This window comes from Neomonachus schauinslandi, chromosome 16, assembly GCF_002201575.2.
Source record: "Neomonachus schauinslandi chromosome 16, ASM220157v2, whole genome shotgun sequence".
Taxonomy (NCBI): Eukaryota; Metazoa; Chordata; class Mammalia; order Carnivora; family Phocidae; genus Neomonachus; species Neomonachus schauinslandi.
This window is the reverse complement of record NC_058418.1, coordinates 941,861-964,639: the sequence shown is the minus strand read 5'-3', so window position 1 is coordinate 964,639 and position 22,779 is coordinate 941,861. Positions and strand designations below refer to the sequence as shown.

At 45.9% G+C, this 22,779-nt stretch overlaps 2 protein-coding genes across 2 annotated transcripts in view; one reads left to right on the top strand and one right to left on the bottom strand.

Annotated features, from left to right (window-relative positions):
- Nucleotides 1–22,779, top strand: part of LOC110573716 (zinc finger protein 551-like) — a 52,705-nt gene that overhangs the window by 23,058 nt on the left and 6,868 nt on the right. The gene's annotated exons all lie outside the window — the stretch shown is intronic.
- On the bottom strand, nt 10,206–16,138 carry LOC110573719 (zinc finger protein 154-like). The gene is made up of 3 exons (XM_021682329.2): nt 15,891–16,138; nt 13,216–13,342; nt 10,206–11,869 (listed from the first exon to the last, which is right to left on the bottom strand). Exons 1-3 carry the CDS (start codon nt 15,921–15,923, stop codon nt 10,473–10,475), a joined length of 1,557 nt encoding a protein of 518 aa, XP_021538004.1. The 5' UTR covers nt 15,924–16,138; the 3' UTR covers nt 10,206–10,472.

The following is a 22,779-nucleotide window of genomic DNA, read 5'->3' as shown; positions in this document are numbered from 1 at the left end:
GCCTACCACCCTTGTTACCTCCTGAGTGATAGGAGTATCTTGTGTCATTCATAAGGAGCCCCCTTTTGAGCACACCTGAATTTATGCTAAAGAAGTGTGTTAGGGTGGGGGCCCTAAATAGAATCAGGATGGGGAGTGGTCATCAGAAACATTGGGGTTAGAGGCTTGGAACTTTTAGCCCTACCGTGACCTCCAGGGGCTGGAGCTAGAGATTGAAGCTCTATAAAAACTCCTAAACAAGAACAGTTGAGGAGCCTCCAGATCTGTAAACATCCCTGGGGGTGGCACACTGAAGTTCCATGAGGACAGAAGCCCCTGCACCGGAGACCCTTCTGCACCTCACCCCATGTACTTCTTCATCTGCCTGTAAACATACCTCCCAGGGTTCTGTGAGCCACCCCAGCACGATAATCGAGTGAGAGGAGGGGTCGGGAGAACCTCTGATTTACAGCCAGTCCGTCTGAAGCACAGGCACCACCTGGATTTGTGACTGGCATCTGAAGGGGACAGTCATCCTGTGGGACTGAGCCCTTAACCTGTGCAATATGATGTTATCTCCAGGTGGATAGAGGCAGATGGAGTGTGGAGAGGATGATTCTGTTTTACATCCCCAACAGTCCCCACCACACACACCTGCAGGGACAAACGTCATCACCTGTCTCCTCACTAGTTAGTGTGCAGGATTACGGGTGAGGGTGATCAGTTGGACAGTGTCAGAGACTCAGTAAGCAGCACCCAGGACGTGGCAATCTAATGAGCAAAGGCCTCAGCAATGTCAACAAATAATAACAAGGCAGGTAGGACCTGTGGGTTGACAGACATTTGAGACAGCTACTGTAGGGCGTCAGGATACATTCTGGATCCTAATTGTAATACATATGGCTGAAGAAACAAAATTTTTTTTTTAATTTTTTTTTTAAAGATTTTATTTATTCATCTGACAGATAACGAGAGAGGGATAGCGAGATAGGGAACACAAGCAGGGGGAGTGGGAGAGGGAGAAGCAGGCTTTCCGCGGAGCAGGGAGCCCGATGTGGGGCTCGATCCCAGGACCCTGAGATCATGACCTGAGCCGAAGGCAGACGCTTAACGACTGAGCCACCCAGGCACCCCTGTGTGTGGTTTTTTAAAAAAGATTTTATTTGGGGCGCCTGGGTGGCTCAGTTGGTTAAGCGACTGCCTTCAGCTCAGGTCATGATCCTGGAGTCCCGGGATCGAGTCCCGCATCGGGCTCCCTGCTCGGCGGGGAGTCTGCTTCTCCCTCTGACCCTCCTCCCTCTCATGCTCTCTCTATCTCATTCTCTCTCTCAAATAAATAAATAAAATCTTTAAAAAAAATAAAAAAATAAAAAAGATTTTATTTGAGAGCGAGCACGAGCAGAGGGAGGGCAGGGGGAGGGGCAGAATGAGAGGGAGAAGTAGGCTCCCCGCTGAGCTAGGATTGGGGATTCAGGATTTGGGACTGGATCCCAGGACCCTGAGATCATGACCTGAGCCGAAGGCAGACGCTTAACGACTGAGCCACCCAGGCGCCCCAGAAACAAAATTTTTAAAAAAAGATTTTATTTATTTATTTGACAGAGAGAGACACAGAGAGAGGGAACACAAGCAGGGCGAGTGGGAGAGGGAGAAGCAGGCCTCCCGCCGAGCAGGGAGCCCGATGCGGGACTCGATCCAGGGAACTTGGGATCATGACCTGAGCCGAAGGCAGACGCTTAACAACTGAGCCACCCAGGCACCCCAAGAAACAACATTTTTGAGTCAAATTGATAAAATGGAGCATTAATGACATTTTGTCATATTTAAAAATATGTTGGGTGATGGCTATTGGGGTTATGAAGTAGCCCTACATTTCAAAAATTTATCCTCAGGAAATTCTTATGCATTAAGTATAATGTCTTGACTAAATCACCTACTAGTATTTGTGAGGACAGATCAAACAAGAATGGCTACGAAAAATAATAGTGGAAGATGGGGGAAGTCTTCACCTTGCTTCATTACACAGTGTTTTCCTTTCTTGTATTTGTTTGAAAATAGCTAGGAGAAGTGATAGAATGTGCCTTGGGTTTCTTCAGGCAGCTAAAGCAAAGTACCACAGACTGGGTAGCTTATACACAACAAAAATGTGCTTCTTAAATTCCTGGAGACTGCATGCTGGAGATCAGGGGACCAGCGTGCTCAGGTGAGGGCCACGTTTGGGGTGCTGATTTGTTGCATCCTCTTTTATGATGAGGACACTAATCCCATTCATGAGGACTCCACCTTATAACTTAAGCATCTCCCAAGGGCCCCACCTCTTAATACCATCACCTTTGTGGGTTAGGATTTCAACATACGAATTTTGGGGGAACTCAAAGATTCAGGCCCGTACAGTGTCATTATGTCAGTAATTTTGTTTATTTAATCTTTAATCTCTACACCCAATATGGGGCTCAAACTCATGACCCCAAGATGAAGAGTCACACACTCCACTGACTGAGCCAGCCAGGCACCCCAGTAATTTTATTTTTTTGAGAAGGTTGAAATAAAAAGGAGAAGAAGGTACTTCTGGTGTCAGTTCAACATGTAAGAAACTGGAAGTCGCCATTCCATTCTAACAACAAGGAAAAAACTGAACAAGCTGAAAAAAGAATTCTTAGATTCCAAAAAGAAGTGTGGTCACAGGGAAAGCCACTGTCCCCAGATTGACACCAGCAAATACAGAGAATCACAACGTACTGAAGCAGAAACACACATGTGGAAACCAGTGGGAGCCAGTGCCGGAGTAGGGAAACTGAACTGTATGTCACAAATTGCTGAAGTCTCAGTGGGGACAAATCTGAGAGATAAAAACTCCAGGGGAACCCAGTCCCGTGGAGAGTTCCCACACATTTGTGGAGTTTTATCTCCTAGAGGTCTACCTGGTTCTCAGAGTGAATATCCCGTGATATTCTGTGATATCCTGTGACAGGAGAAAAATCTGTTATGCTTCCAGAGGCGAAAAGAAACCTTCTTCTTTTTTAAATGTTATCTGTTTTTTATTTTATTTTATTTTAAGTAAGGTCTATGTCCCACATGGGGCTTGAACTCACAACGCTGAGATTAAGAGCCTCATGCTCTACTGACTGAGCCAGCCAGACTCCCCAAAAGAAACCATTTTCAAATACCCCAAAGCACGGTTCTCTACAAAGTCTCCCTGCAGCAAACCTTATTTGTTTTGATTTGGGGCAAATTAATGCTCAGAGACTGAGTTTGTCTTTGCCAGCAATTTATTTCACATAAATTCATAGTGGGAATTTCACAAGCTAATAGCATACAAGATAATTTCTTAATAAGCCAATAAAGAAAATAACATCCAAATCAATGATAGATTAATCATACTATTGTAGCAGGCATAAGAAGATGAAACGAATGAAGTCGAAATTTAGTTGAGGCAAAACTTTTTTTGAGTTGGTACTCTGCAGAGACAGTTTAGCCAACCCATAGCTGATGTCCAGCTGCCAGCCCGAAAGAAAAAGTCCCCTGTTGCCAGAACAAGTTCCTAGGGTATGATGATGCCAGTCTCAATGTGCAAGAGGATCTCCTTCTGGGCCAGTGCAGGATTCCCCACTGCTGGTAGAAGAGCTGCCTTTACCACAGCAGGAGTTAATGCTTTGAAGAGCTATTTAGATAAGCAAAGGGTTGCCTTGCCCAGACCCAACACTCTCGGATGGTCCTCACCAGCTCTCAGTAGCTTTGGTCTAAATGCCCCTTTACCATACTTGCTTCTTCATATGTTTTTACTGATAAGTTCCAGCAGGACCTCTCAGCAGCTGAGCTATGCAGTCCTTATTGGTGAAAACAGATGAGATGATGTCAAAACACTTCTAAAAACAGATTCATCTTTGTCATCAACAAATGGATCTCAATCATATTAAACCAATATGTACACTATTTAAGCAGAGCCTAACTTGCTCAGGTTTCCAGAGCCTAGGTGAACAAAAGGAAGGGAAACAGCCAGCTCTGAGGCACTCTTATCTATCCTATCCCCACCAAGGTGGAGGGGACGCTGACAAGGCTTGTGTGAAGTTCACAGTCCTAAAGCACAAACTCACTGAAAGACTGAGACCTATATGTCAATACATTTTTTTTTGATAAAAGAAAATAAAACTTTGGGGCGCCTGGGTGGCTCAGTCGGTTGAGCATCTGCCTTCGGCTTGGGTCATGATCCCAGGGTCCTGGGATTGAGCCCCACATCGGGCTTCCTGCTCAGCAGAGAGCCTGCTTCTCCCTCTCCCTCTGCCTGCCTCTCTGCCTACTTGTACTCTCTCTCTATCTCTCTGTCAAATAAATAAATAAAATCTTAAAAAAAAAGAAAATAAAACTTTACACTACAAGCAAAACTTCTTAAGCTTACAAACTTTAAAAATTCACCCCTAAAGAACTCAAAGGTTAAAGAGGAAATTACAATGCAAAAGAAATCATAGTACTGTTCCAGTCATAAAACCAAACAAAACAAACTGATACCTAGTCATGGATATATAACAGTCCCCTTCTCCCCACACTTAACACCACTCAAATCTATACCAGTTCCAGTCACTGAGTACCCATAGGCCTTAAGACAAAATCACAAGGCATAATAAATGTAAAAGGTTTGCAGAGACTGAGCAAGCCTTCAAACCAGACTCAGACAAGGCAGGGATGTGGAATTATGAGACTAGGAATTTAAAACAAATGTGATTAAGATGCTAAGGGCTGTACTGGATAAAGTAGACAGCATCCAAGAATAGGCATTGTACACTGAGAAGGGAATTCTAAAACAAATGTTGGAGATCAAAAACTGTAACAGAAATGAAGAATGCTTTGGTGGGCTTATCAGCAGACTACACATAGCTAAGAAAAGAATCTGACTTGAAGTTCTCTCAGAAAAACCTGGGAAGGGCGCCTGGGTGGCTCAGTGCTTAAGTGTCTGCCTTCGGCTCAGGTCATGATCCCAGGGTTGTGGGATCAGGTCCCTCGTCGGGCTCCCTGCTCAGCAGGGAGCCTGCTTCTCCCTCTGCCCGCCCCCCATGAAGAAATAAATAAAATCTTTAAAGGAAAAAGAAAAACCTGGGAAACTAGGAAAAAACAAATGGCAAGGCCTGAAAAAAGCAGACTCCACAACTGTGGAAAAACCACAAAAGCTGTCAACTACAAATTATAGGGATTATAGAAGAAAGCAAGCAACAAAAGAAATTGAATAAATAATAACCCTCCAAAACAGAACCCAGCACCCTCAGGTGGTTTCAGAGGGTAGAGGCAGAGCGTAAGCCCCACCTCCTAAGAACCAAGCACTACCCTAACACCCAAACCAAACAAAGCAATGGCAAGTAAAGAAAACTTTAGACCCTATCTCTCATGAACATAGGTGCGAAAATCCTCACCGAGATGCCACCACACACCTATTAGAATGGCCAAACTCGAACACTGAAAACAGCATAAGCTGGTGAGGATGTGGGGACAACACCAACTCTCATTCCTTGCTGGTGAGAACACTACAGCCACTTTGGAAGACGCTTGGGCAGTTTCTTACAAAACTAAACCTACTCTTACCATATCTGGCAATTGTGTTCCTTCGTATTTACCAGAGAAGTTGAAAACTTGGGGCCATGCAAAAATCTGCACGCAATTGTTTCTAGCAGCTTTATTCCTAATTGCCAAAACTTGGAGGCAACCAAGATGTCTCCTTAGTGGGTGAATGGATAAACAGTGATACATGCAGACAACGGAATACTGTTCAGCTCTAAAAAGAAATGATCAAACCATGAAAAGCCGTGGAAGAACCTTAAGTGCATATTACTCAGTGAAAATAGCCCATCTAAAGAGGCTTCATACTGTATGATTCCAAGTATGTGGCGTTCCAGGAAAAGCAAAGATATGGAGAGATTAAAAGGATCAGTGGTTCCCCAGTAATGAGTGAGCAAGGGAGTGATGATGGAATGGAATCAGAGGACTTTTAGGGCAGTGAAACAGTATCTATGTGATACTGTAATTATATTATTATGAATTTGCTAGACTCAGAATGTGCACACCTAATATGTGCAATGTACTCTGGGTGATAATGATTTTCAGTTATAACGAAGGTACCATTCTGGTGGGGGATGTTGATAATGAAGGAGGCGCGGCATGTGTGCAGGCAAGGGGTATATGGGAGATAGCTACCTTCCTCTTCATTTTCTTATTAACCTAAAACTGCCCTCAAAGAAAACAAAGTCCTTAAATCATATATATATATATACATATATATGTATATATATGTATATATATAATTGGACCACAGTGGCCAAGTGTTAGTAAGCCTGGGTTTTACTTCCAATCCTGCCACTAACTAGCCCTGCAAGCAACTTCCCTTAGCTGGGCCCTAATTTAATTTTCAGGAAAGGGAGGAAGTGGGCCTTGGGATTTCTAAGCCTTTTTCGTGTTCCAACTTTCTGTAGTCAATACTAATTGTTTCTTTCTACTTTAAAGCTATAAAGGGCTATCTCAATCTTTGCAGGATTTGTTTATTAGATCAAATAAAATGGAATAATATGGACATATACAAAATAATAATGTCTATTTAAAAATATCAGAAAGGGGCACCTGGGTGGCTCAGTCGGTTAAGAGTCTGCTTTGGCTCAGGTCGTGATCCCAGGACCCTGGGATAGAGCCCCCCATTAGGCTCCCTGCTCCACGTGGAGCCTACTTCTCCCTCTGCCCCTCCCCCTGCTCGTGCTCTCTCTCAAATAAATATTAAAAAAAAAATAAAAAGATCAGAAAGTTACAAGTTTTCAATATTTTTTAAACAGTTTAATTCAGGCATAATTGACTTAAGCTGCTAATATTTAAAACCCAACATTTTGTAATTTACATGCTTATGGTATTAAAAGTTTCCTTCTACCCTTTGTAATTTATCCTCTTGCCATAGGAAATTACTCAGAACAGGACATATTCTACCCTTTGTAATGGCATTTTCAAATATATTCCCAAAATGGAAAAGACTATTAGGAAATTGTTATTCTGTCATTATTTATCATTTTATGGTCAATTCTTTCATCTACCCCCATGCACTTAGTGGTTTGTTTATGATCCCAAACATGATGTCATTCACACCCACCCCATTCAGAATGTGTTTATAAAATGGAAACACTCCTATATGACTCCAAAAACTTGTTTACAATAAAAATATTTGAAATTATGAAAAGTCATTTTAAGTGCTGAGTTTCATCAGCTGTGTTGGCTATTTAGCACAAATTGATTTCAATCAGGATGGGAAATTTAGCCATAGGCAAGTATTAGGTGAATCTTGCAAGTCATCTTTTTTTTTTAATTCAGTAGGCTCCATGCTCAACATGGGTCTTGAACTCATGACCCTGAGATCAAGAGTCCCATGCTCTACAGACTGAGCCAGCCAGCTTCCCTTCTTATGAGCCTTTTAATTAACCTATACGTACCACTTACCACTTGTTGGTTTTTATTGTTCACTTGGTGAGGTTGCCAGGCCTTTTGTCTGTTAGAATTTGCTACAGTGTAGATGTGGCTTGTTGATTTGTTCATGCTCTGCCTCCCCCTACATTTCTTGTACACTAGCTTTGCTCAACACCATGAACCATCAGGGAAATGCAACCAGGACCACAGTGAGATACTGCTACATTTTACTAAAAGGGTTCAAATTTTAAAAGACTAACCATACCCACTATTAGCAAAGATACCAGAGAACTGGAACTCTCATACACTGCTAATAGGAATACAAAATGAATTATCATTTTCCAAGAAAATCTGGTGTCCTTTATGAGGTCATACCTTCACCTACACTATGACTCAAGTGTTAACACAATAGAAAGGAACCATACCAACGGGAAGAACAGTATCCAAATTTTGCATTTTTTTTTTAAAGAAAGGCTTTTAGTGATTATTGGGCTGGTTGCAATTCATTCATTCATTCATTCATTCATTCATTTATATTTATTTATCCAGAAAGCATCAGCGCGCATGCTCAGGCAGGGCAGTGGGGGCAGTTGCGGGGGAAGGATGGGGGAGAGAGAGAGAGAGAATGTTAAGCAGTCTCCACACCCAGGGCAGAGCCCAATGCTGGGCTCACTGGGTTTGATCTCACAACCCTGAGATCATGACCTGAGCTGAAGTCAAGATTTCAAACGCTTAACCCAAGAGACAACCCAGGCACCCCTTCTGCAGCAGTTTTACTTGCAGCCCGCCAAACTGGAAACAATTAAAATAATGATAAAGAGATGAATACATAAATAAATAGTGCTATATCGATAGAACATACTTCTCGAAGATATAAAGAATGAACTGCTCATTTAAGCACCACAGATTAAAAAAAAAAAAAGTCACATAAGGGGACATAAGGAAAGGAGGATGAAACACTTTTAAGTGGTGCCTGGGTGGCTCAGTTATTAAATGTCTGCCCTCGGCTTGGATCATGATCCCAGGGTCCTGGGATCAAAGCTGCATCGGGCTCCCTGCTCAGTAGGAAGCCTACTTATCCCTCTCCCACTCCCCCTGCTTGTGTTCCCTCTCTCGCTGTGTCTCTGTCAAAATGTTTTTTAAAGGAAACACTTTTAAGACTCCAATCATATAAATTCTAGAAAATGCAACCCCATCTACTATAATGAAAAGCAAGTCAATGGATGCCTTGAGGAGAGATTATTAAAAGACAAAAAGTAAATGTGGGGGTGATGGAAAGGTTTATTATCATGACTGATGGCTTCATGGGTTTATGTGAAACTCAAAATGTCAAATTGCACAATTTAATGATGGACATTGCATGTAATTTGTACCTTACTGAAACTTAAAAAAATATGGTTAAAATTAAGTCTGGATTCCCTATGCTTCAGAAAATTAAGTTTGGCCACCATACTGACTCCACCATCTTTCTCCTCATCAGAAGGCATTTGCAAAAATAGGGAGCAATGAAGGTATTCCGAGTTCATTCAACAGGGATACTGGCTGAGTCACAAAAGGCCTCTTGGCTGCACTAAGAGATCTCTCCCGTCTCTGTCCTTGCTTTGCTACCATGCAAAACCATGGCCTTTGGTGAACAGCCCAGAGGGAACAAGGAATCCACAAAACCTTTAGATTATTTTTTTCTGACAGGCCCTCAGCTGCACAAGATACATCCCTGTGTAGGTCCTGAGAATATCTCGACCTGCTCGTCCTTCACAGTCCTAGGGCCCAAACACTGTGAGAGGTACATTCCAACTCGTTCACTGGTCTCCTGCACTCTCTATTAATTCAGGGTTTCTGTACCAACAATCATTCCCCTGGCCCTTATAATCTGAAAACCAGTGATGTTACTCTACAGAATTCAGGACATCAAGGCCCCTGGCTCTGCTGCTGGGTCTGGGGAAGAGATTTCCTTCACCAGCCCCGAGTACCATGCCATCAATATCCCCTGTGAACAAGAGAACAAGACCATGCCGCTCAGAAGCACTGAAGGTTGTCAAAACAACAACCAACAACTGCCCCCTCTTTGGGTTGAAACTCTGACCCCACACTTGGCATCCAAGTATAAATTAGGACCACAGAGCCCTCCAGTCTTTCCTTAAAGGCTTTGAGCAGCCATGCAAAGTAGGCCCAAACTGGAGAGTTATCTTCTGCCATCATACGGTCCCTTCTGAGGCACACAACTCTGTTCACCCCTTCATGCCCGCAAACACAGTTAATTTCAACACACACACACACTGAACAGAATCCCCAAGATTAATGGTGGCTGAAACAATAAGATCTTTATTGTCATACAGCAAGAGCAACGGGAGGCAGACTGTTCCTTGGTTGGTGATTTGGAGGCTGGGAAATGCCATCACAGAGTCTCATGAGAACAATAACATCCCTGAAAATTGTCATGCACCTTTTCAAATCACCAGCAGTCCTGCAGGACAAAACTGGGTGAGATGCATGCCCTCTCCTCAGAGAGGAAAAACGGGGAAGGAGTAAGCACTCAGGCTATTCATTAGTGATCCAGCAATTGCGCTGACACTGGGGTATGGCCCCTGAGCAGGTTCAAAGACTGCAAGGCAGCCGCCACGTACCTGGGATTTATGCAGATGTTTGAATGCATGAGCTTCAACACAGGCAGATGGCACCTTCCTAAGGGATCTCTTCCCGTGTGGTTACATTCATCAATTAAATACCTGCACATTTAAGGTAGTTCTCCCATTTGAAATTTGTGAAGTCCTATGAGGTAAAGTCCTTCAGATGAAGGCTTTCTCATATTCACTGCATCTGTAAGGCCTTTCACTACCGTGAGTTCTCTGGAGAGCAATGGGGCTAGCCTTTGGTTAGCCATTTCCCACATTCTTCACATTCACAGGCCTTCATCTAAGGAGACACTGTGGTGTTTTAGGAGCTTGGACTCATAGGTAAAGAATATCCCACGTTCAAATACTCATAAAGTTTTTTTGTTTCAGTGTGAATATGTGAATGGTCATTGAAATGGAAGACAGAGGTGAGCGTTTCCCAAAGTCCCTGTCCTCCTAAAGCCTTTCTCCAGAGTGCACTTTTCGGTGCTTAATGAGGCTAGAACTGTGGCTAAAGGATTTCCCACATTCGCTGCACTCGTAAGGTCTTTCTCCAGTGTGAATTCTCCTGTGTTTAATGAGACTGGAGTTTTGAGTAAAGGATTTCCCACATTCACTGCACTCATAAGGCCTTGATCCAGTATGTACTCTCTGGTGTTTGAGGAGACTGGAACTGTAAGTAAAGAATTTCCCACATTCGCTGCACTCATAAGGCCTTTCTCCAGTGTGAACTCTCCGATGTTGAAGCAGCGCGGAGCTTTGGCTAAAAGATTTCTCACATTCGCTGCACTTATAAGGCCTTTCTCCACTATGAACTCTACGGTGTTCAATGAGGCTGGAGTTTTGAGTAAAGGATTTTCCACATTCACTGCACTCATAGGGCCTTGATCCCGAGTGAACTCTCTGGTGTTTTATGAGACTGGAGTGGTAGGTAAAGAATTTCCCACATTCACTGCACTCATAAGGCCTTTCTCCAGTGTGAACACTGCGGTGTTGGAGGAGCGCAGAGCTTTCGCTGAAGGATTTCCCACATTCACTGCACTCATACGGCCGTTCTCCAGTGTGAATTCTCTGATGTTTAATGAGGTTAGACTTGTTACTAAATAATTTGCCACATTCGTCACACTCGTGAGGCCTTGCTCCAGTGTGAACTCTCCGGTGCTGAATGAGGCTAGAGCTCTGCCTGAAGGACTTCCCACATTCCCCACACTCATAAGGCTTTTCCCCCGTGTGCACTCTCCAGTGGTCACTGAGGCTGTAGCTTTTGCTAAAAGATTTCCCACATTCACTGCACATGAAGCATCTCTCTCTAGCGAGGTCTCTCTGGTGGTGAACAAGTGTGTGTTTGCAAGTGAAGTCCTCTGTGCCTTCTCCCCAGTTGTGTTGCGCTTTCCTTCCACGAGAGGATGCCCCATACTCCGTCGTCCTGTATGACTTCTCCCTGCTGTGTGTGGCCTGCTGCTGGAAGAATCTCGAGGTGGCCAAGATGTCCCTGACAACCTCCCCGCAGGAAAAGGGTTTCCCTGACACACACAATTTGTAGTCCTTCACAAAAGAAGCTCTGCCCGTGTTGCTTCTGAAGCATTTCTCTCCAATGTGCTCCTTCTGGTGCTGAAGGTTTGCATCAAAACACAACTGTTTCTCACATGCCCCAATCTTGTAGAGGTTCTGTCCACAAAGTGTTGCCTGGTGCTCGGTGGAGAGCAAAATGTCTCTCAAGTCGTGGCCACACACCTCACGAGGATGGGCCTTCTGGGGAGACACGACTGCCTTGAAAGTCCTGACCTGGGACACGCCTTGTGCAGAAACCTTCTGCTCCGGTGCCTCCTCATCCTCCGCACCATGCCTACAACCTGAAAGCAAGAAATGCTGGTGAAGTGCATGCTGCCTTTGGTGGGAGGGGGCAGCTACTCCACGAGCTACAAACGTGTGTCTAAGAAACCCAGGAACCAGTGCTTGGGATTGTTTGCAGGACCAGGGAGATGGCGCAGGTGGAGGCTGGGGCTGCTTAGCAGTAGCAGGCTACAAGGAGCACAGAATGGGAGAGGCCTCATGAGGAGAAGGATGCAAGCACGTGGTGTGACACAGAGAAGAGAAACGGTCTGCAATGCACTCCTCTGCAAACAACTTTCCAAAGGAACTTATCTCCTATGGACACACCTTTTCCGTGCAGAAGGGAGTGACAAGACCCAAGGAAATAGGACTGTAACCTGGCAGGTGGTGTTCAGGACTGCTTAAGAACACGGCACACCTCATGACGTACTGTACAGCGGCCAATGTGCAAAGCACTGTAGGTGGAGTGGTGAGAAAAACGAGGGAGATGTGGATCCCAGAAATGTGAGGTTAACCCCAGGCCAGAAGTAAGAGTAGAAGCGACAAGTAACAGAGCTGACAAATCGGCAGAGTGCCAAGAAAGGGGAAGAGAAGACGGAAATGAAATGTGGCCCCTGGCATCATAATACCAGTCAAACAGAAGAGGCTTCTGGTCTGATCTGAACACAGCACTGACGTCATCTTCCTCCAGGTACCACTTTGCAGGGCCTGGCTTCCTCTGGGCCGTCGTGTTGTGCGTGGGTCAGTGTACCTACTGTGAACCACCCTGGGCTCTCCAATCCAACCCCACTCCCACAATCAGCAAGTGCATGGCAACTTCATGATACAAGCGCTAAGGAAAGGAGAGGACAGACGAGTAGCCATCGGTATCCCAGAACGACTCAGCACATGCCAGCCCATGGCAAAGAGAACTAAACAGTTCCCAGAGAGGTCGGGAAGAGGGTCTCATGAGAACAGCCCATGGTCCACAGATGTAGTAACTTTGTCACAGACAGCAAGTCCTGGCGCAGGGAGGCACAGGGAAGCCTCGGTAGAGAAAGGAGGCAGACGTGGAGCATGCAGATATCTTGCATCGAGACAAAGTCACCCAGTCAGGGAGAGGGCAAGTAAGGGGCTATGCATTAGGTTCACTGCAAGACTCCTGACCCTGATTCCTTCCTTGAAAGGCAGCAGGAAAGCTGGTGTTGGGGCTGCTCAAGGAAGGAGGGCAGTGCACTGACCTCAGCCTCACCAACCACAGCACCTACCCCGGGAACTGGGGAAGGAAGCAGTGCTCATGGTCCCTATGTAAAGACAGACTGCTCCTGGGCACAAAGGGAAGGGCAGAGACTAGCTCAGGGCACGGGGGTGGGGTTGAGGGTCTTACCCAAGGAGGTTATAAGTGCCAAGTTCTCCAGCATCACATCCTGGTACAGACATCTCTGAGCCTCATCAAGGAGACCCCATTCCTCCCAGGAGAAGTGCACGGCCACGTCTTCAAAGGTCACCCTGCCCTGGCAGGATGGGGACAGATGAAACCACAAAAAGCCCCTCTCCCAAGAACCCATATCCCTTTTCCCACCCACATCTACCCTATGCCCATCCTCCCCCTGATCTCCCCAACCGAGAGGAGAAACCAGGCCCCAGTGCCTGGGTGCCACGGCACCACTGTCTCCTCGTGGCCCACCGATCGCAGGGTCCCGCTGACACAAGAAGAGGCAGGTGGACAAGTGTATATCTAAGTTGTGGACCTGGCATAGAGGGATCTTCCTGGCCATCCAGGTTATTCTGCTGAAAACCAGGGCCCTGGCGTCAATCAGGCATACTCCCTCTCCAAGGACACATCATTCTTGAGACTGGATCCCACAGCCACATGCCTGTGGTCACCACACCTCACTGTCCCACACCACAGAAACCTCCCTGGCCTCCCCACATGTTACTGGTATTTTAATCACCTCTGCTTCACCCCACTGGGGAGGGCGGGAGTCCCATCTTAGGATTATGGGGATGGCTAAACACGGAACACCTAACACTGGGCAGATGAGATGGACAGCGCTTTAGTAATCACAGATATTCACAGCCTGGGAGAGGAGGACACCACACCCCACACAGGCCCACATGGGGGTGGCACTCTGAAAAAGAGTGAACGACCAGGAGCTGTATGATGCACGCTTCATAGGATCAAGAGGGTGAGGTGCCTCCCGGTTCCCGTACGAGGATGTGTAACTCCGTGGGCTGGTCGGGCACTGAAACCCATACAAAGGGAAAAGCAGGAAATGCACCTTTGATGAAAAGGTTGTTTGATCAGGAGACCTTCCCAACAGCAGAAGAGTGGGAGGAGATCTTACACTCGGGCCATGAGTTCCTCCACCTCTCACCAGACAAGGGTCTCCTCCACGTGTGCTGCACTTGTTGTCCCCTCAGCCATCACAGTCTTCCTCTGTCCCCCTGACCCTCATTCAAAGCAAGGCTCCTTGGTGGCCTACCCCAGGCTTAGTGTCGCTCACGGGTGATCACATCAGCACGTCACACACGACCTTATGCCTCCAGGATGAAACACCCCAGGTCCTACCAAAGTCCTCACAAAACCCTGGTGGAGTTCAGAGTGGAGAAGCACCACCAGCACAGGCCTGAGCGTCCTCATCTTGCCTTAAGTACTCCTAAACTCCTGGATCCCTCTCACGTCTACTCTTCCGCTGGAAACCTTGGCCACCTGCCCGACGCACTCTCCCTCCGTGGCCAGCCACATCCCTCATCTCTGAAGTCACACCGTCACCTACGTATCCAGTCCTGGTCCCCCTTCCTCCCACACCTTTCTGGCACCAGAACCAGCTTTACCAGCGTAGCCAGAAGACTGTTCCTCACAACCGTGACCCACAGCTCACTCACCTGGGCCCACACAGTAGCCAGGATGTATTTAGATGTCTCCCTTCTGAAGCCCTCCCCAGATTTCCAGACCTGTGTGTTTGGCTGCTCACTTCATGCATCCGGTCAGTGCTCTCCAGAACATCTCCCACCAACATCACTCACACTACCAACTTCCTCATCTCAGTCATGGAGCGTCCATTCCCACAGCTGCTAAGAACTAAAACCCTAGAGATATCCCCGAATCCCCCCTTTCACCCTGTCTCAGTCCACATTAGAAGATCAGTGGTCACTTTTTGAAAAACACGTATCCAGAATCCAATGGCATCCAAGCCAGCACTCTGGTCCCATGACCCTCACCTCGACTATGCCGGTAGCCTCCACCCTGATCTTCCTGCCTCCTCCCTCAGCCCATTGTCTTTACTTCACGCCACAGCAGGATGCATCCTGTCAGGACCTCGGGACCCTCGCGTAGCTGCTCCTAGCCAGGCCTCCCATTACCGCCCCAAGACACACCCAGCTTCTCAGGCCGTCGTTCCAGTCCTGACTGCTGTCCCTCTGCTCTTCGCTCCCACCCGCAAGAAAAGAGAACGGTGGTTTTCCGAACAGTTCCAGCTGCGTGTTAACTGAGGCACGTGCACGCCCCGCTACGAGTTCCCGGAATAACCGTGCACACACCGGTCGCCAGAAACGCAAACCCCTTCACAGAGCGCTTGGCACGGGCTTGGGGTTTCTCCAGGGTCTGCAGACCCAAAACTTGGGGAATGGCACTTAAGAGTCCCAGGACACAACAAGGCAGAAGACAAGCGGGTGGGGGTCGGGGCAGGGCCAGTGAGGGGCTGCGCCACCTCCCACTTGTTCGTGTTGGTTCCGTAAGCGCTTCTGCGGCGGCGGGAAATGGGGAGAGGCCAGCCCGGCCCTAGACCAACAAGCCGCGGCGGGTTCCACGGACTCAAAGCTCCCTGTATCCTCGCCCGGCCCTGAAGCCTATGAGCCGGCTGGCTGGCAGTTCAAGCTCTGTGCCTCAGTGCTCAGTATCGCCCCTTAGGACGTGCCCCTCGACGGGAGCGCGCTCCCGCACGCCGGGCCCCCGGACCCCGGGGCCTGGGCCGCAGGGACGCGAGCAGGCGCCCCGCGCTCGGCCTTTAGGGTCTCGGCGGGGAGAGGGCGGGGAGGGCCCGGGGGACGAGCGCTTACCTGAGCCGGGGCCCCGGGCGCGGCCGGCGCCATCGGACTGGGGGAGCGGAGCGGACCCCCGGGCCGGTGGTGTCTTTCCCGGCGTCGGCGCGGGGCAGCCCGGGCGGCGTCACCCAATCCCGGACCCGCAACCGTGCAGCAGGGCCAGCGTCTCCTCTCGCCCCTTCTCGGTCGTGTCAAGTCGCTATGGTTGCAGACCTGTTTTACTTAGTAAGCAAAACTAAGAGCCGCTATCACGGCTGCTTTGAGGAGGCAGCCGGAAGTCCCGCCTGCGCGGTCGGCCCCAGGCGGAAGGACCTCTTCTGAAGCTCTCATTGGAGATTGATGCTGCCGCTCGACCCCGGGCATTCTGGGCAGAGTAGTCCCCACAGTCCCAAGGCCCAGAGTTAGGGACAGCCTGCCGGGAAGGTCCAAGGTCCTGTTGGAATGGAGTAGGGATAAGGCCGATTCTGTGGGATTCGCTTCCTCTTTGACGTAATGTAATCATCTTTTTGCGCAGTGCTCTCTGCAGCCGATCACCCAAGTGTTTGGAGAAATTTCAGACCCCGCGAAGCTCAGCATACTCCCGGAGGCTAAGAATAGTGTTTGGATGCTCCCAAAGGCTACAAACCAAATAAACACATCATTCCATAGAGTCTTTCAGACACTGATGTGTCCACGCCTAGTGGAAGCTAATAATTAGTGTCAGTGTCTCATCTTGGTCCCATTGATGACTGTGTCACCCCTGAACAATAGGCAGGTGGGCAGACAGAGGGCACCTAAGCTCTGGACCTTCCATGCATGGCCACAACACCCCTCTTTCCAGGCGATGCTTCTAGGGTTCCCCAGATCGCCTTTCCCAGACACCACCATCCATGGGCTGGCTATGAGGGCCCAGGGTCATAAGTTCATACTCCCTCTCCACGTGCACATCACTCTTTCTGCCACACCTCTCACAACTGCACTCCCACAGCCACAGCCCCTTCCTGTCCTACATCATAGTCATCTCCTCGGCTTCTCTAACTGTTACTCAGCATACGTTGCCCTGAAAATGCTTGCCACATTCAAACAGGATCAAGTAGTATCCTCGACTCTGATTGCCCCACTGACAGAGGCAGCCTTGAGTCCTACGATGAAGTCCTCCCTCCCTGTTCCTGCTTCAACATCATTACCAAGCATTAAATCAGATTTCAGATACCAATGGCTCTGCTGCGGTTGTACTGCACTTGTTACCTCACCAGCCTTCAGAGTCCGTGGATGGAGCAGGGTGGGAGAGGAGGGGGCACCTGGGCCTGGCGTTCCCTGTCCTGGCCTGGAGTCAATCACCTCGATCCTTACCCAGCGTTTCGGAGCCTCTGATCCCATGGAGAAGACCTGGAGGAGAATGGGAGAAGTCCTGCGCTAGCATCATTCCCAGGCACGGAAATGCCCCTCTCCCGGGCTTTCATTGGAGCAACTCAGCGGTCCTCGGAGCAGCGTTTTCTGGGTAATTACTGCAGGGGCCTGCTGCAAGGGATGTCCTTAGTGTCACGTGGGGGAGAAGAGGTCTTGGGCACCATGAGGGGTGCTGGAAATTGTAGAGATTTCAAGGCGGAGGGCTGGGGACTTTGTGCCTTCTTAGAAGGGCCACAGGCATACTGCAGGGAAATCATGTCCACACCTCATCACTTTTGTGTGTAGACATATAAGGGAGGAAAATGTTTTCCGCTACCCATCCTAAGTTCTCTCCTCAGGCTTTTATAACAAAAGACGTTAACAAGAGAAGAACATAGGTACATAGAGCCCCATATGCACCTGGCAAGACTCAGATCCTCCTGAGTGCAAATGCACTCAATATCAATTGGAGTGTGTACTTTCACGTTGCAATAAAGCTTTTCAGTTATATTTTACCCTGACTCATTCTTGAATTCTTTCTAGTGGGGAAATCAAGAACCTGGCACCAGCTGGTGGTTGAGGTCTCAGGGCCCGAGAACTCCCCTAGTTTCCAGTATGACACCCAGGGAGGGAGATTGTTAATATTCCCATTCTATACTTAAGAAAATAGACAGCAAGGGCAGTAAGGAGACTTGCTTCAGGTCACAGCCCTGGAGAAGGGCCCAGGTGGAACGCACATTGAGGTCTCTGGTATCTGCAGCTCTGCTTTTCTCTGCGGTTCCCTCCATGCAGATGACACAGGGTTAGTGGGATTCTGAGAAGCTACACTTCATACTTCCACACTGTATCCCATTGGATTCCTGAAGTGGGAACCTCCCCATGTAATCTCTGGCCTGGATCCAGTACTTTAGGTTGGGAGTGACCCTCCAAGGTCCCCAGACTCAACATCAGGGAGGGAAAAAGATGAAGTGTCCGGGAAAAACCCTTCTTTATACTGAAGCCCTAAATACATGGGGGTGGGAGTGGAGGTCTAGTTGAAGAGGGCCTGGGAAACCCTCCACTCATCTGTGCTTATCTGTCAGTGCCACTGTTGCCACGGAGCTTGTGGTCAGAGAGGGTCATGAGAGGTGGCAATGCCTCAGCAGAATCCAACCCAGGTCCTACAAAAGGATAGAGATTCTATCTGCCCGGTTCCAGATTTCTCCTTACTCCCCTTCCCTGCTTACTCTCAAAGAGCAGCCTCTTTGGGTCACAATACAAAAGGAGATGGGATGACTCAAAAATTTTGTCCCAGGGGCGCCTGGGTGGCTCAGTCATTAAGCATCTGCCTTTGGCTCAGGTCATGATCCCAGGGTCCTGGGATCGAGCCCCGCATCGGGCTCCCTGCTCAGCGGGAAGCCTGCTTCTCCCTCTCCCACTTCCCCTGCTTGTGTTCTCTCTCTCGCTGTGTCTCTCTCTGTCAAATAAATAAATAAAATCTTTTAAAAAAAAATTTGTGCCAAACAGCCAGAAGGATGGATTTTTCTATGGGCTATTTTAAGACTGTGTGTAGAGGAGATTTGGAGGAACTATCAGGACTTAAAAATATATATATTTCATTTAAGACATCTATTAGATCATGAGGTAGAATTTCAATACAACTAAGAAATAGGGAGAAGATATGGAAACAAATTTTAAAACTCTCTTTGGATTAGATAAGTTTTATTTTATTTTTTCTCCTTTTTTCTTTTGTCTTTTAATTTTTTTCTTTTTTTCTTTTTTTTCTTCCCCACCCCTTTTCCTTCTTTTCACCCTTTTCCCCAAAAGTTTACAGTACTCAGTATAACCAGGTTGTTTCCCATTCAAGTCCTACCAGGATGGTCCTAAAACAGGATGGGCCCTGCTTAGCTTCCAAGATCAGATGAAATGGGGCAAATTCAGGGCAATATGACCTTAGATTAGGTCTATTTTCTTTTCTTCTTTCTTTCTTTTTTTTTTTTTTAGATTTTATTTATTTGATAGAGACAGCGAGAGAGGGAACACAAGCAGGAGGAGTGGGAGAAGGAGAAGCAGGCTTCCCGCGGAGCAGGGAGCCCGATGCAGGGCTCGATCCCAGGACCCCGGGATCATGACCCAAGCCGAAGGCAGACGCCTAACGACTGAGCCACCCAGGCGCCCAGGTCTATTTTCAATAATAGCAGAAACAAACTGCAGTCTTTCATGGTAAGTGATGTGATTTGAAAATATAAGTATTATATTTAATGACATTCTAATAAAAATGTTAAAATTTCTAAAGGTCATCTGCTAATTGCAGAAATACAAAAATTTCAAAAAATAAAACTAAGTGCAATGAAGAAAACTTGCCCCCTGATTGTAAACTCTATTAACCACAGGTTATTAGGGAGCCCAAGAACAAGCCATGTTTAGGAGTAGATGTCAGATAATTTCTAGGAATTGATATATGATAAAAGTTGTTAATTAGTTGGGAAATGATTTTTTTAAATGAGGGTGTTAAAATATTTGGAGATTTCACTGAAAACATAAAGGGGAAATTTCAGCTCCCACTTAGAACTTAATATAAAGTAAAAACATTTTTAGGGGCACTGAATGGCACAGTTGGTAAAGTTTCTGACTCTTGGTTTTGGCTCAAGGTGGTGAGATCGAGCTCCTTGTCAGGCTCCATACTCAGTGCAGAGTCTGCTTGAGATTCTCTCTCCCTCTCTCCCTGCCCCTCCCATTCACGCTCTCTCTCTCTCAAATAAATAAATCTTTTTTTTAAGATTTTATTTATTTATTTGAGAGAGAGAGACACAGTGAGAGTGGGAACACAAGCAGGGGGAGTGGGAGAGGGAGAAGCAGGCTGGGATCATGACCAGAGCCGAAGGCAGACACTTAATAACTGAGCCACCTAGGCGCCCCTCAAATAAATAAATCTTTAAAAAACATTTTTAGCTCTCATCTTAGAGGTAGTAAATAAGAGTTCAAACATGAAGAAAGGCAAGTCTCTAATATAAATATAGTAGAGTAGATTTTTACAATCTTGGACTGGATAATTCATCATTAAGTGTGACTAGGAAGGCTTAAATTTTACTTGGCATACTCAAATCCATAAAAGTAAAAATTTACTTAAAGGTGGAATATAAGACAATATAACAAAAAAATTGAAAATAAAAATGTAAAAAAATTTATGTGTGGGTATGTAATGGACTGTGCCAATCTCAATGCTGTCACTAATCACATTGGTTAAAGAACAAGTAAGACAGGCAATGTATGTGAATGGTAATTATTAGAGGAAAAATAATGATGAACACATGTAAAATTTCTCAGAAATGATCAAAACACTAATTAGATTTACAATAACATTGTATGTTTCAAATACAACATATAGTCATTTACTGAAATTCATTTTTTGGGGGGTGGGGGAGCAAAGCAAAGTTTATTGAGTAACAGTACAAAGCTCCCAAAGAGGTAGGGGACCTAAAAGGATTGCCCTACTGAAATTTTATTAAGGGTTAATTTCCTCTGAAAGAAATTGTGCATAAACATTCTCGTCTAAAAAAAGAAACAATAATTCACCATTTATAACCTACAATTTGCAGTACTAAAAATGGCCAGAAATTTTAAAAATGTTTGAAAACATTCAGAGAACAGAATACATAAATATGCATATGCTACAATTACATAGTCTTGTGTTATTGTCCTTTTAAAACTCAGTAACATTTTAAGGAACTGTTTTTCCAGGATATTAAATTTAGAAATATTTAAAACAAAGCACTAGGGGTTTCTTGCTCTTATATTTCAGTTATTTTCAGTATATTATACATAATAAATAACCAAAATAAAGAAAGAGACTCTCTCTTTTGATAAATAACCATAGGAACAGAATTGCAAATATGGCAGAACATATCCCACATATCCTTCTACATACCATGCATATCAACTAGTAAGTTTTTTTTAAAACAAATGGAGCCAATGAATTAATTCAACAAACAGGTTAGGTAAAGGCGAGTCAATGGATATTTTACTGAATGTTTGTAACTAAGGGGGAAATGTGTCCGGTGGATCTTCACTAATTTAGAAGTGTTCATTCTCTTGGGTTGGGAGGTTGGAGGGAGAAGTGGGTAAGTGTGTCAGAGGGAACTGTTAAAAAAAGAAACAAGAGGGCATTACCTTGATCCCTAAACTAGACAAAGACTCCACCAAAAAGGAGAATTACAGACCAATATCCCTGATGAACATGGATGCAAAAATTCTCACCAAAATACCAGCCAATAGGATTCAACAGTACATTAAAAGGGTTATTCACCACGACCAAGTGGGATTTATTCCTGGGCTGCAAGGGTGGTTCGACATCTGCAAATCAATCAATGTGATACACTACATTAATAAAAGAAAGGACGAGAACCATATGGTCCTCTCAATAGATGCAGAAAAAGCATTTGACAAAGTACAGCAAGCACCCTTTCTTGATTAAAACTCTTCACAGTGTAGGGATAGAGGGAACATACCTCAATATCATAAAAGCCATACACGAAAAGCCCACAGCGAATATCATTCTCAATGGGGAAAAGCTCTCGGTTTTTCCTGAGGTTCCTAAGGTCAGGAACACGGCAGGGATATCCACTCTCACCACTGCTGTTCAACATAGTACTAGAAGTCCTAGCCTCAGCAATCAGACAACAAAAAGAAATAAAAGGCATCCAAATAGGCAAAGAAGAAGTCAAACTCTCACTCTTTGCAGATGACATGATACTCTATGTGGAAAACCCAAAAGACTCCAGCCCCAAATTTGCTAGAACTCATACAGGAATCCAGCAAAGTGGCAGGCTATAAAATCAATGCACAGAAATCAGTTGCATTTCCATACACTAACAATGAGACAGAAGAAAGAGAAATTAAGGAGTCGATCCCATTTACAATTGCACCCCAAACCGTAAGATACCTAGGAATGAATCTAACCAAAGCAGCAAAGGATCTGTACTCAGAAAACTATAGAACACTCATGAAGGAAACTGAGGAAGACACAAAGAAATGGAAAAACGTTCCATGCTCATGGATTGGAAGAACAAATATTGCTAAAATGTCTATGCTACCTAGAGCAATCTATACATTCAGTGCAATCCTATCAAAACACCATCAGCTTTTTCCACAGAGATGGAACAAATCATCCTAAAATTCGTATGGAACCAGAAAAGATCACAGATAGCCAAAGGAATGTTGAAAAAGAAAACCAAAGCGGGTGGCATCACAATTCTGGACTTCAAGCTCTATTACAAAGCTGTCATCATTAAGACAGTATGGTACTGGCACAAAAACAGACAGACAGATCAATGGAACAGAACAGAGAACCCAGAAATGGACCCTCAACTCTAGGGTCAACTAATCTTCGACAAAGCAGGAAAGAACATCCAATGGAAAAAAGACAGTCTCTTCAACAAACGGTGTTGGGAAAATTGGACAGCCGCATGCAGAAGAATGAAACTGGACCATTTCCTCACACCATACCCCAAAAATAGACTCAAAATGGATGAAACACCTAAATGTGAGACAGGAATCC

What these genes read in the sequence shown, in the direction of transcription:
- LOC110573719 (XM_021682329.2), bottom strand. Translation starts at nt 15,923, where the DNA reads ATGGCGCCGGCCGCGCCCGGGGCCCCGGCTCAG. An exon ending in CGCCCGGGGCCCCGGCTCAG is followed by an intron (nt 13,343 to 15,890) that starts GTAAGCGCTCGT and finishes CCATCCTGCCAG; the next exon opens with GGCAGGGTGACCTTTGAAGA. An exon ending in GGCACTTATAACCTCCTTGG is followed by an intron (nt 11,870 to 13,215) that starts GTAAGACCCTCA and finishes TCTTGCTTTCAG; the next exon opens with GTTGTAGGCATGGTGCGGAG.